This window comes from Castor canadensis, chromosome 5 (genome assembly GCF_047511655.1).
Source record: "Castor canadensis chromosome 5, mCasCan1.hap1v2, whole genome shotgun sequence".
Classification (NCBI taxonomy): domain Eukaryota; kingdom Metazoa; phylum Chordata; class Mammalia; order Rodentia; family Castoridae; genus Castor; species Castor canadensis.
Window position 1 is genome coordinate 107,502,230 of NC_133390.1, and position 14,558 is coordinate 107,516,787.

The 14,558-nt window shown below is 43.3% G+C and overlaps 1 protein-coding gene across 1 annotated transcript in view; it reads left to right on the forward strand.

Annotated features, from left to right (window-relative positions):
* Positions 1-12,366, forward strand: part of Sptssb (serine palmitoyltransferase small subunit B) — a 35,208-nt gene extending 22,842 nt beyond the window's left edge. The window contains exon 3 of the mRNA XM_074073866.1: positions 11,411-12,366. Within this exon, the coding sequence (XP_073929967.1) occupies positions 11,443-11,673 (231 nt within the window). The 5' untranslated portion in view covers positions 11,411-11,442 and the 3' untranslated portion in view covers positions 11,674-12,366. The remainder of the gene's footprint in view (positions 1-11,410) is intronic.
* Positions 12,367-14,558: the final 2,192 nt, after the last annotated feature.

Below are 14,558 nucleotides of genomic sequence, written 5' to 3' on the forward strand. Positions count from 1 at the left end.
TTACTTGAAGATTATTTATCAGGAACATGATAGACACCAAGTGTCTTAACTCATTGACTCACATACCATTTAGCAAGATTAACCAGAAACAGTCCCTGTTCCCAGAAACCGTCCCACTTCCCTTTGTTCCAGTAAGTGGCAGCTTGGGTCATGTTAGCCATGGCCAGTTTCAGGCTGAGTGAGCTGCAAGCCTCAAAGGTACCCTAACATTCCCCCCTTTAGTTGTTCATAATGAGGAATCACGCTCATCTAGGCAACGAGTGTAAACATTCTCAGGGCTAGGTAACTGTTCATATTGCTATCTCAGGACCATTAGTTGGACTGTACTAATTCGATCTTTCATGAAGGTCACTAGCTTATTCAGAATACAAGGACCAAAGGTTAAGATAAGCAGTAGTATGACCAGAGGGCCCACCAGGGTAGAGACAAAGGTAGTGAACCAGGGGGACCTATTGAACCAAGCTTCGAACCAATTTTCTTGGGCTTCCCTTTCCCATTTCCTTTTTGCCAGTCCTTCCCTCACTTTAGCCATAGAATCCCTAACTACCCCTGAATGGTCAGCATAAAAACAACATTCCTCCCCTAGGGCTGCACATAGTCCCCTCTGCTGGAGGAACAATAAGTCTGTGCCCCATCAGTGAGTATCCAGGTTTGCTTATAGGGCTGGTGAGGGTTGGTTTCTGCGAGGCTCCTGCTCTGGGCATTGAGCAAGATCAGAGTGACCAGCCAACCCATCCGTGGCTGCTCTTGAAGACTCTGCATGTTCCCGGGGTCGCAAAAGCTTCAGCTTCAATGGGTTATCTGGGTGCCACCATGCAGTCCACTCTCTAGCCTCTTCCTGTTCTTGCTGACTGGCTTGACGCACATGGGAGTGATGGACCCAAGGCCCGATGCCGTCAACCTTAAGAGCGGTGGGGGTAACCAGAATGACCAGGTACGGCCCTTTCCATCTTTCTTCCAGAGTGCCGGCTCTGTGCCTTTTTACCCATACCCAATCCCCTGGGACGATGCCATGTTCCAGGTTCAATGTGTCCTTTGTCTCATACAAGGTGCGCACTATGGGCCAGATTTCACGTTGGACCTCCTGTAGGGCTTTTAAGCTGGCCTAGTAATTTGGGGCTGTACTGAGGTCTTGGTCCAGTAGGGTTCGGACAACAATGGGGGGCAGAGCCCCATATAGAATTTCAAAAGATGTCAATCCATGTACATATGGTGAATTTCAAACCCGGAAGATGGCATAGGGTAGGAGGGCCACCCAGTCTCCGCCAGTCTCGATGGCTAATTTAGATAAGGTCTCCTTCAGGTTCTGATTCGTTCTTTCTACCTGCCCTGAGCTCTGGGGGTTATATTCACAATGCAGTTTCCAATTAGTCCCCACTGCCCGGGCCAGCCCTCGTAGGACGTTACTGATGAAAGCCGGACCATTATCAGAGCCTAGAGTTTTGGGGATGCCATATCTGGGTATGATTTCCTCCAGCAAAACCTTAGCTACAACCTGGGCAGTCTCTTCGTTTTGTAGGAAAAGCTCCACCCAGCCTGAGAAGGTGTCTATCAGAACCAACAAATACCTGTACCCATACCTTCCCGGCTTCACCTCAGTGAAATCCACTTCCCAGCTCCGTCCCGGCGCCCTCCCCCGTACCTGTGTACCTGTATGTAGGAGTCCCTTTTTGCTGGGTTTCACAGCCTGGCACCCGGCACATTGGTCCACAATCTTTTGAACCTGGGCTGTTTGGAGCGGGAACTGGAGGCGGGCCGACTCAAGGAGGGCGAGTAGTTTTTTCTTGCCTAAATGGTTGGCTCGATGTAAATTGGAGAAGAGAAACAGTCCTAATTTTTCAGGAAGGACCAGCCGCCCTTCGATATCACAATACCAGCCTTGCTGATTGGGCTCCGGACATCGGTGATCTTGGATCCACTGTTTGTCTTCCAGGGTGTACTCGGGTCGCAGTGGCAAGCGTGGAAGCTTGGGCATGGGTAAGGTCAGCACTAGGGTCATGGAGGCCAAAGCAGCATTTCGGACCACTTCATCCACACTCCGGTTCCCCATAGCTTCTGGAGTCTGGGCAGATTGGTGACCAGGAACATGTACTACCGCAACAGCTTGGGGCTTCTGCACTGCAGTCAATAGTCTCTGGATCTCCGGGAGGTTACATAGCTCCTTTCCTTCCGCTGTAATGCCTTCCACTGTAATGAAACCCCTTTCCCGGTAGATGGCGCCATGTACATGGATGGTGCCGAAAGCGTAACGGCTGTCAGTATAAACAGTCACTCATTTTCCCTCAGCCCGCTTGAGTGCTTCTGCCAAAGTGATCAATTCAGCCTTCTGGGCTGAGGTCCCCGGGGGCAACGGGGCACTCCAAATTATGTTCCCACCTTGGTCCACCACTGCTGCACCCACCTTACGCACCCCATCTGAGACAAAGCTACTCCCATCTGTATACCATACCAGCTCACTGTTGGGTAGGGTTGAGTCCTGGAGATCGGGGAGCACTTGGGTGATTTCAGCTATGATCTCCTGACAGTCATGTAGAGGGGCTGCATTAATACCCCTTTCGCTATCCCCCTCCTTTTGTCTACAAAGAGGGTGAAGGGCTTTAGAGGGTCTGGCAGCACTAGGGCCGGGGCTCTCAGAAGGGCGGTCTTGAGCTCCTCAAAGGCCTTCTGTTGATCTGGCCCCCAGGCCCAAGGGGCCTTGTCCTTATTTGCCTCATATAAGGGTTTTGCCAGTTCAGCATACCCCAATATCCACAGCTGGCAGTAGCCTGCCATCCCCAGGAATTTGCGGACTTCTCAAGCCGAGGTAGGGATGGAGAGTCTGAGAATAGTTTCTTTCATAGCATTCGTTAACCATCTGGTTCCCTCTTTTAGTTCATACCCCAGGTAGGTGACTGTTTGTCTACAAATTTGAGCCTTCTTTGCACTGGCCCGATAGCCCAACTTCCCCAGCTCCTGGAGGAGGTCTCCAGTGGCTTGCCAGCACTCAGTTTCAGATGCAGCTGCCAGAAGCAAGTCATCTACATACTGCAAAAGTGTGACGGAACTGTGGCTCTGGTGATATGAGTCCAGATCCTGATTAAGAGCCTCATTGAACAGAGTAGGGGAGTTTTTGAAACCTTGTGGAAGTCTAGTCCATGTTAACTGTCCAGGGGTTCCTGTATTTTCATCATCATGCCATTCAAAGGCAAAAATGTGTTGACTATTGGGTGCCAGGGCTATGCTAAAAAAAGCATCTTTCAAGTCCAAAGTGGTATACTAAACATGGGAAGGGGGCAAATGGCTCAGCAAGGTATAGGGGTTGGGGACTGTGGGGTGGATGTCCTCAACCCTCTTGTTTACTTCCCTTAAATCTTGGACTGGCCTATAGTCTTTTCCCCCGGGTTTCTTAACGGGGAGGAGTGGAGTGTTCCAAGCAGAACGGCAGGGCCGTAATATTATAGTAATTTCCCCAAGTCCTTCCTGCTTATATAGTTTCTTCCTGCTATCTGGGGCAGCCTGATTTATGAAGGACATTATCATGGCTGACTGATTCTCCTCTGCTAGTGGGTCTAGGGGGGTATACAGTCTGTATGCACCGTAAAGACACTCAAGGAACGTGGCTGGGCTTTCATTTTCCCCCTGCATTATTGCCTTTACCTTAGCCAAATTGGTAGGGTGGCAAGCTGCTGCCTGGAGGCCTGCCATAAGAGTCTGGCAGTAGACCTGGAGATGCTCCCTACCTTCTGCGTCCCCATAGTCCCAGTTGGGTCTGTTCAAAGGAAAACGATCATCAATCAGGTTCGGCAGGGTGGTCAGTCGTCCATTGTCGCCAGGGACATTCTTTCTGGCTTCAGTGAGAATCCGCTCCTGTTCCTCGGTGGTGAATAGAGTCTTAAGGAGCTGCTGACAGTCATCCCATGTGGGACTGTGAGTGTGCAAGATGGACTCAAACAGATCAGTCAGGCCTCTAGGGTCCTCAGAAAAAGGAGGATTCTGGGCTTTCCAGTTGTACAGGTCACTATTTGAAAAAGGCCAATACTGATAGGTGCGTCCCCCATCAGAACCAGCACCACCCAGGGCCCATACCAGGAGGATGGGGGCCCCGGTGGAAGTGGAGGAGGGCTCCTCCTCTGGGGTTTCCTCTTGCTGCCTACGGGGCCTGAGTCCCCTCACCAGTCCGGAGACCGGGGGTGCAGACAGGGAGGCTGATGAGTGGGGAGGCTCAGGGGGGCCAGCTGCCTCTGGCTGGAGTGGTGCAGCAGCAGCATATGGTGGGGGATTTACTTCAAAATCTAAGTCTATCAAGGATGGATGGAGAGTTGGGTCTTCCTGTAGAATAGGCTTTTTAGGGGAAGTAACGGGAATGGGGGTGTTCCCCGACACAGCCAGTATCGTAGGCCAGTCTGCAGGTGACTCATGGATAAATGGCTGCAGCCAGGAAGGAGGGTCCTCTACCAAAGTTTGCCACATAAGGATATAGGGATATTGATCAGGGTGGCCGTGAAGACCGAGTCTGTTAATGACATCTCGAACCTTCTTAATCGTGTCCAAGGAGAAGGTACTTTGAGGAGGCCAGCCTACATTGAAGGTTGGCCATTCCACTGAACAAAGGGTGTTAAACTTACCTTTCTTAATTTCCACGCTGTAATTGTGTCCCTTAGCACGGATTTCTGAAAAATGACTCAGAAAGAGGGTCTTAGGAGTTACCTGAGCCTGTACCATGATGATCAGGAGAGAGGGACAGAGGAGACAACAAAGAACAAGAGAGACAATTCCAGTAGACAAACAAATTCACACAGGACTCTCTAACATGCACAAGTACCGGCCGGTCAACCAGACCACTCTCACAGACACAATTCCATTCACACCAGATTCAGGATCCTTACCCAAAGACCGCCCAAACGGCGCCCACTGAGGATGCCGGCGCGGTTCCTGACTGTCAGGGATGTCTCTCATAACTTCCAATATTGAAGCCTCCAGGGCTGTAACCCTTTCCCTCCACTCAAGGAGAATTTCCAACCAAATTCAGATGGGGACCCCAGGTCCCTCCAAACGGAGGTGGCCAATCCTCCTTCCGCGGTCTTTTTCAACTAAACCTCGGTATTGGAGGCCATTTGTTCCTCTCAGGGAGGGGCCGATATCTCAGTGGGACCTCCGGATGTTGGGGTCCGAGGTCAACCACCCCTCAGAGGAACAAAAGACACTCACGATAATGTAAGCAACAAAGCGAGGTTTATTTCCAGCCAGCTGGGGTCCGGGTATCCGCCAGACGCAGCGGGTTTCAACGAGGACCCCGAATGCAAAGTTCAGGCTGCTTTTATATTTTTTAAACATTAGTCATGGTCACACAGCAATTTTTATGGCCCCTGGGGTCACATATTTCTGATATCACCCACATCCTGGTGGTGGGGCAAGATTACTTGAAGATTACTTATCAGGAACTTGATAGACACCAGGTGTCTTAACTCATTGACTCACATACCATTTAGCAAGATTAACCAGAAACAGTCCCTGTTCCCAGAAACCGTCCCACCTCCCTTTGTTCCAGTAAGTGGCAGCTTGGGTCATGTTAGCCATGGCCGGTTTCAGGCTGAGTGAGCTGCAAGCCTCAAAGGTACCCTAACAATGCAAGTGCCTGAAATTGATGCTTCACTTACATCACTGCTATGCCTCACAGCAACCCTAAACAAAAGACATTATTATCCCCATTTTAAAAGGTAGGAAATTAAGGCCAATGACAATCAAATAACTGGCCCAAAGTTGCAGAGCCATTAATTAGAGGAGTCAGAATTTGAACCAAGGTCTGTCTTTATTCCTATATTTATACTTTGAATTATTCAAATACAATCAAGACACTTTCTGAACTATAATACTATAAAAATGTAAATTGTTTTATTATTATTAGAGACTCTGTGATAAGTCAGATCCTTTGGGCAAGTTAGGAGTTCTCTCTGAGGAGACTTTGTCACATGTTTAAATAATGACTGAAAAAAAGCCTTTTCTTGGGCTTGATGATGCAGTCCTTCACCTAACAATACTGGCCTTTGCCCAACTCACCCCATACACAAACTTTTACAGGGAGCTTCAACTTCTTTCTGTTCTATGGGGACCTCCTGAGAACCACCTTCTCCAGGATAATGGGTTCCTTTAAAAAGCTCTGCCAATTTCTGAAAAATTGTCTTGGTTCAGGCTATTATAACAATACCTTGAACTGGATGGCTTATCAACAACAGAAACTCACTTCTCTCAGTTCTCAGGGCTAGAAGTCTAAGACTAAGTCTCCTGCAGATGCAATGTCTGGTGTGGGCCACTTCCAAGTTCACAGATGGCTATCTTTTCATTATGCTCTCTCATACTGCAGAAGAAGCAAGGGAGCTCTCTGGGGCAACTTTTTTTTTTTTTTTTTTTTTTTTTTGGCAGTACTGGGAGTTGAGCTCAGGGCCTTTCACTTGCTAAGCAAGCTCTCTACCACTTGAACCACACCCAAAGCCCTTTTGGGCTAGTTATTTTTGCCAGAGGGTCTTACTTTATGCCCAGGCTGGCCTGGACCACAATCCTCCTATGACAAGTACATCCCAGCACCCAGCCATTGGTTGAGTGATTTTTCTTTTGTCTGGGCTAGCCTCAAACCATGATACTTCCAATCTGTGGCCTCCCAAGTAGCTAAGATTAGAGGCTTGAACCACCATGCCTGGCCTTTGAAGTCTCTTTTTGAAGGCTATAAATCCCTTTTGTGAAGGCTCTGCCTTCATGACTTAATAATTTCCCAGAGCCCCCACCTCCTAACACTATCACCCTGGGGGTTAGAATTTCAAGATAAGATTTGAGACAATACATTCAGTCTATAGCAGATATCATCACACTGTTTCAGCTCCTTTAGTCAAAGTCATGTTAGAGTGAGTGTATCCAGGCCACTCCACCTGTGAAGACAGGCCAGGTCTGGTCAGGCAGGGCCACTTTTGAATGCACAACCTCATTAAAGATCTTATGGATTTTTAAAAGTGAAGTTTAGAGGAAATATTTTTAAAAAGAAAGAAAATACTCTCTCCCACTTTTTCTTTATGTGGGCAGTCATCTGTTTAGAAGCAAGGAGATTTATAGTGTCGAATAATGCAAGCATTTCTAGCTCTTTGTGTAGCTTCACTGGGATCTGACACTAGGTCTTGAAAGAAGTAGGTAAATTAATTTCACATCTCATTGGGAAACTTTAAGACTTTAAGATGTTTCTTGTCATCTAGTTCTAGGTTACCTACAGATAATTAATTTCGTGGCATTTCTGTAATCTGATTCCCCCATTCAGCCTTTTTTTCCCAGCATCCTTCTAAGTACTTTCCCATCCTCTCCCCTCCCAATGTAGTTCTCATTCACAGCCTCTCATTCACTGTGTGTTTATTACACAGTCCAGAAGAGCAGCTCCTGCCCAGGGCCTTTTGGGACATAGTCCTTCTGAGGCCATTACAATTCAGAAGCCACATGGTTGTACTCATAACAAATGTGTGAACGAATAAATGAATCCTCTTGCCCACATTAGTCATTACATTGCCTAAAGTGTTTCTTTTTAATTGTGTATGTTTCCCATAGAAAGTATAAAATGGACTTCCAAAGATGGAGAACACATTACCTAAGTAAATATAGAACTAAAAATAGTGCATATTCTAAATAGATTATAGAAGATGGCTTTCCAATAATAACCAACTTTCCTCACCTTTTGATAGTAAGAAGCAATGAATAAACAATCTTTAAATTTGTTTCTCATCAATAAGAGGAAAAATGAATTTAAAAAAGGGGAAAATTTTTGTGTTTTAGACTTCATGACATTAAAGTGAGATGTGAAAATAAAAGCACTTTTCACATTTTGGAGCTGGCCACTTAGAGGGCTGAGAAATGAGAGCTTTTAGTAACTGTGAAGATGAAAAGTTTTAACTTTGAACTACTAACTTGTTAGCAGTTAGTTTAAAATAGCCAGATTTCAAGTTATTGCAGATTTGGGGTATTTGTGACCAAGGTCTTACCATGTATCCACATTTGGCAGAATGTTTTCTTTTTATCTGTTATTTCTTTGATGACTGATTAGCTTTTGGTAGCTTAAGTAATGATTGTTAATTATCTCATGGTTTCTGTGGCTTAGCAATCTGAACACACCTTAGCTGGACACTTCTGACTCTGAGTCTGTCACAACACCACCTGGACTACTAGAGCAAGAAGTGAATTTTAGAAGAGAAAGCAATGGCCAGGAGATTAATTAGTGCACTTTTAAAAGCCGCAACATAGAAAGGAAAAGTCAATGATGTTTCTAAGTGAGTGACATGATTATATTAATAAAATTGAAGCATATTTAATATATTAAATAGTTTCTCAGTAACACCTGATTCTGAATGAGTAATGCTCATGGGAACACTACTGGCATAGATTTTCTGAAATGACTGATATCCCAAACTATATGAGCTTGCCTTCAGAATGCACTGTGTCCTATAAGCTTAATGCAGCCTCCCCTCTGTAAATAACTTCTGGGTCCCCCTAACTCATAGGTTAAAGACAAAATAGCCTATCCAACTCAATCTTCCAACTCCTGGCCCCACACTGGCAATAACCTTAGGCTTTTCAGTTTTACAACACTCCCTGCTCCCCATGTTCATTCCCTCACCCTTCGACCATCTACCAAGCTCCTTCCTACCTCTAGCCTTTGTACAAGTTCTCCCCTCTATCTTAGCCATCCCCTCTGACTCACTTCCAATTTTATCTTGTCAACTGCTAATCATCCCTTTGATCTTCTCTCCAATAGCTCTTCCTCAGAAATGTGCTCAGACTAGATCTTTCCCAAGACCTCTTATATACTACACTTTTCCTTAGAGCACTTAACACAGTTGATAATTATATATTTGTATATATTATCTGATTATGCTCTGTCTCTCCAACTCATTCACACTTCCTAAGACAAGGAGCTGTATCAGTCTGAGCCACAATTCTCTCACCTGCATCCAGCAAGCACCACCTGGCACAGTACACTTAATGACCCGACTCCACACTTCTCCTCAGTTACCTGGACTGCCCCCAAATTCTGGATAATTAGAAGGAAGCAACACAGGTAGCCACAAATAAGATTTTTTAAAATTAAGTTGTGTAATGGGATGACCTAATAACCCCTAATTTTCACTGAGCCTTTGGAAAGTCTTGGTTGGTGGGGTAATACCGTCTACTGAAATTACCATTCCACTGTGGTTTGAATGTTTGCACCTCTTCCAAAATTCATTATGAAACATAATCACTAATGCAGATGTATTAAAAGGTGAGGCCTTTTGGAGGTAACTGAGTCATGAGGACTCCTCTTTTGTGAATGAGATAGGTTCTTATAAAAGAGGATTCACACAGCATTCAACTGTTTATCCTTTCATCCTCTCCACAGTGTAAGGACACAGACTTCAAGATGCCATCCTAAAAGCAGAGACTGTCCCTCACTGGCCAGTAGACCTGGTGGCACCTGGATCTTAGACTTCTCAGTTCTAGAACTGGGAGAAGTAAATTTTTTATTATTTATAAATTATCCAGTGTCAGGTACATTGTTATGACAGCACAAATGCTCTAAGACATATTTCCTCAAGTTTCATTTCCCCCTGAACCCAATCCTATTCTCCTTTGCTCCTTCTCTGCAGTCAGAACTGGGAGGAAAAAAGAACACTGAAGGGAGCAGCTCCCTGAAGCTCACTCAGCAGGACCAGGCATTTAAGCCTATATTTTTGGTTTTAAGTTAGTTATATTGCTTTATTTTTTTTTTTTTTTGAGACAGGGTCTCCTGTGTAGCCCAGGCTTGCCTTAAGCTTGCGATGTCTTGCTTTTCCTTCTGAAGTGCTGGGATTACAAGCACGTACCACCATGGCTGGCTCTAAATTCAATTACTTAATTCTCACTTGGCTTCCACAAAAAGATGAAAGGCTGACTTTTTCATAGGAAAATAAAAATGTTTCTGTTTTTACTACCTACTCATCTGAATTGTCTGGACCATTATTACAGATAACTGCAGCCTGGTCCCACATGGACTTTCCATTTTAAGTTTTTGTGAAAATGATTCTTGTCAAATGTGTGACTTCTAATCAAAACTCAGCTGTGTGAAAATCAATACCTAACTGTATCCCACTTATGTTGGAATTATGGATGTGCTATAATTATTTTTAAGTTGTTTACTTTTTCTTCATCTATTCATTCATTCAGCAAATGTTTACTGATTACTATCTGTATGCAACCCTTGTCCTAGGATCACATACAGAAAGATCAGGGAGGCTCCTCTGTAATCTACGGAGTCTGCAGTCTTATAGAGCAAAAGCATCTTGCTTTTACTCAAAAGAGGATTGAAGAAAAAGACATTTTCAGGTCCAAAGATAGAAATTATCTTCAAAAAACTTTTAACTGTGGCTGGAATAGTAATGGTTATCAAAGCAGACTTTGTTGATGTCCACCACTTCCTCAGGGGTAAGAGGAAGAGGCACAAAGGTGAGTCTGTGCTTCCATAGACACCTCCCTCACACCTGTGTTTACACAGGTCTGCAAGGTCTTCCCAGAGATTTCTCTAAGAAATCACAGGAGCCCTTCTTTCTGGAAAGTTTTACATGTGGTTATAGCTGTGTCCTATCTGAAGGCCAACAAAATGCTTTTATGTGGTTTTCATAAGTTCTGTACCCCCAGACCACCCCAAGATACACTTTGCGCTTCCAATGGTTTTGAGGGTCCCCAAGACAAACCACATGTTCAATGATTTACTAGAAGGACGCATGAGACTCAACATGCATTTTATTCCCAGCTAAGATATATTACAGCAGAAGTATATCCAACGGGATCAACATGAGTAGAATCTGGAGAAACCAATGTGTGGGCTTCTGGTGTTTCCATGAGCGGACTGCCATGTGTACTCCCTTCTCTACCAGCAAGATGTGCAGTGATGTATAGATGGTCTCCAACCAACAATAGTTCCAATACAATTTTCCCATTTTTATGGTGGTGCAAAAGTGATGCATTTTCAATAGAAACCATACTCCCTATTTTGAATTCAATCTTTTCCTGAACTTTAATATGTGGTACAATACTTTCTACTGATGCTAGGACACACCAGTCAGCCTCTTGACCACAAAGGTAAGTAACTGATACTCAACCACGTACTGTGCTGCTAAGCTTTGACCTTTAATAGGTTAGATTACTAAATGAATTTCTGGCAATATTTTTAACTTACAGTGGGTTTCTTGGGATGTATCTCCATTGTCAGTTGAAGAGTTTCTGTGTGTGCAGTGTGTGCACTGTTTTTACCAGGGATGCCCATTAGAGACTTGGCACCCAATGTTTATATTGGGGCTGGTGACACGGACACCCTTTACCTAGAAAGAATCAAAATTCCAGACTATCAGACTATTTTACTTTTCTTCTGTTCTGTTATCTTCTTTCACAGGACAGACTTTCTCCAGCTCAAAGGAATCAACCATGGATTTCAAGCATGTGAAAGAATATTTTGCCTGGCTCTACTATCAATACCAAATCATTAGCTGCTGTGCTGTAATGGAGCCCTGGGAGCAATCTATGCTCAACACCATCTTATTAACCATTTTTGCTATGGTGGTGTACACTGCCTATGTCTTCATCCCTATCCACATTCGCCTGGCTTGGGAGTTTTTCTCAAAACTATGTGGATATCACAGTACAACTTCTAGTTGATCTCTTTTGCGTTCTGTGAAATGGCACTGCATATTTATGTTGCTTACAACTTACTGACTTAGGTGATTACTGTGTCATCTTTCACTATCTGACCTAAAAAGCGCCCTTCTCTATGCACTCTTCTGTCCTGCCTGGAGTTTGAGATACGTGTCTTTCTAATTTCTTTCTTACATGTTATTTGTGCATCAGACCATAGAAAATGCAATGACTTTACCTCGTTCCATATTTGCTCAACTCAAATCTATGACTTTAGATTTCTTTTCAAAACAAGGCTATTTCACATAAAAGTTTCTGGAAAATAAGTTCATACCAAAAACATATTTAAAATGCTCCCATGATACATATTCTATATTGAAGGATATATTACAAAAGAAAAGTTTTTTCATAGGCTACTGTCAAAAGTATCCTATCCTTGTTTACAATGTATAAAAAGATGTGAATAAATTATATGAAACCCCCTAAAGTCTTATTTTCTACTAAACTGCTAATACCTAAAATTCTTTTACTTCAGATTCAGAAAAATAGGCTGAGGCAATTATTTTCTTTCAGATATGGTTCATGAGTTCTTTCAAATGCCTCTGAAGTCTGGCTTTATAACAATGTTGACTTTAGATAAACAAGTAAGTATTATAATGCATAATAATTTTAATTGTAAGAAAAAATATATAATCAAAGTAAATTCAGATATTGTGACTTTTGTTGTTTGCTTGCCTTGCATGATGCTCGGGAAAAGGAGAAAAGAAATTGTTTTCTTTCTGTGTTTTCACTCAGGGGAGGAAAAAAAAAAAAGAAGCCTGTATTGGGCTGTGGGAAGAAGAGCTGATAAATAGGCTGGAAGTAATATTCTACCAGCAGGAACACTGCAGCTCCAGTTAAATGCTTTGATATAGTGACTCCTTTGTAGAGCAGAAACAAGATTTATTAAATTTCCTTCAAATGTTTATCTTAAAAGCAAATATAAGTTTTTAATTATACTGCTGAATCAAATGTGAATGCCAAAGACCTAGCCTTGCTGCTTTTCTTTCCTCCCAATAAATATTAATGTTCGTAATTCTGGAGGTTAGAAATGTAAATAGATTTTGGACAATATTTGTACCTTTGTTTGTGTTAGGAAAAAAAAAATCCAAGGAGACCTAGGAAGAAAGATGTTTGGCATGTGAAATTAACTTGCATGTTTTTTTTAGAAAAAAGAAACACAATGTTTTGAAGAAAGTCCAGATCTGAATATGATCTGATTTGCTGATTTTTGCAAAATAAAATTTTGCACATAAAGATATCCACATCAGATTTTCTTTTTCCCATATTGCACTAACTATCTAGTTGGCACGTCACTTGTCCCCAACTTATTTCTTACTAATTCAATGGGCAACTGATCTTAAGATGGCAGAGTAAAATCAGCATTTTCCAAGGGACCTACCTGTCCATTGCTAGACAAGCTTTCCATGTTGATGTAGGTGAGGAGCCTGGAGTTTAGAACATTTCTCGTTCAAGGTCAATTAGCTTCTTGCAGCATAAGGATGCAAATTCAGATCAGAACTACACTGGGCCATGCAAAAATATGCCACCTGGAGGACAACATGAAAGTCTATAGAATAGACTTTCCAAATAAGAAGGATGAGGGCATAACCAGACAGCCAAGGCTGGAGGAACAACAAGCCCAGGTCCCAGCTGCCACCTTTGTGCCATATCTGCAGTTGCTATGTTCACCCATTTCTATTCTTCCCAGGCCCTCACTGCTTTTGCTTTTAAATATTTAACAGAGGATCCTCAGTCAAGCATGAACTTGGATGCATTCCCAGTTCACAGTGATTCAACACCCTTGTATCTGTGGACCCCTACTAGGTACTCTTGGAATTCAGTCAAAAAGATACTACATTGACCTTCTCCAAATCCACCTTCTAAAAATAAGAAAGTTAAAACCAACATGAATATCCACAGTAAAACTTAATGAAGTGTTACTGCAAACACTTCAGGATGTCACTTTGAAGGTAAGCATTATCTCTGAGCAATCAAAAGTAATAAATACAGGGTCTGAAAATATAATCAAACATAGTTGGAAAAAAGAAAGAAAGAAAACCTATCCGTGTGTGGTGGGGAAAAAAAGAAAGCTGTGCCTGCTCTGTTGGTTTTTCGGAGTTGGCAGAGATGCTCTTTACCTTGGCCACAGTTAGCCTAGTTAGGACCACACTTTCTGTGCTTTTCCTCTGCTCCTGCTACTTGGCTGTTTCAGTGGTATGTACAGAACTTTACGAAGACAGCAAGCCAGTGGTTCTGTGGTTTTATTGGACTTGTGTTTGTCACTCACCAAACTAAGAATCATAAAAATGTTCTTTCCCTGGTATTGGCCAAGGAAACACTTGCTTGTATCTACCTGAGTAACAAAATACAACAATACTGGCAATCGGGCAGATCCAACACAACAGTATACCGACCACTCTTCATTATTTGTGAAAAAATCACTAGCCACATTTTCTTCTTCTTTCTTTTTCTGTCACTAGTAAGTCAAGGTCCTGTCACTTTATGCTTCTGGAAGACAGAGGATTTGTCCCTATTTCTGAATCCCCAGCACTGGGCTCAGTGGCTGATTGGTACTGGGCTTAGCAAATATACACCCTGGAGAACTTTATGTAGCTCCCATACCTTCAGCCCCACAGAAACAAGGAAGCTCAGTCTATGTAACAGCTAACCTCAGAGTACACAGCTTCTGGTTATAGACCGAAAGAGTGACACCCATTCATTCATTAACAAATTTATGAAAAGCCAACCAGGCATAAGTGATGAAGAAAGATAGAAGTGAATAAACGTGAAGGAGAAAGCACAACAAACTAGGTGATAGGTGTTCAGGAGCTGATTGTGAAAGTCTCTTAACATTGTACACTTGAATT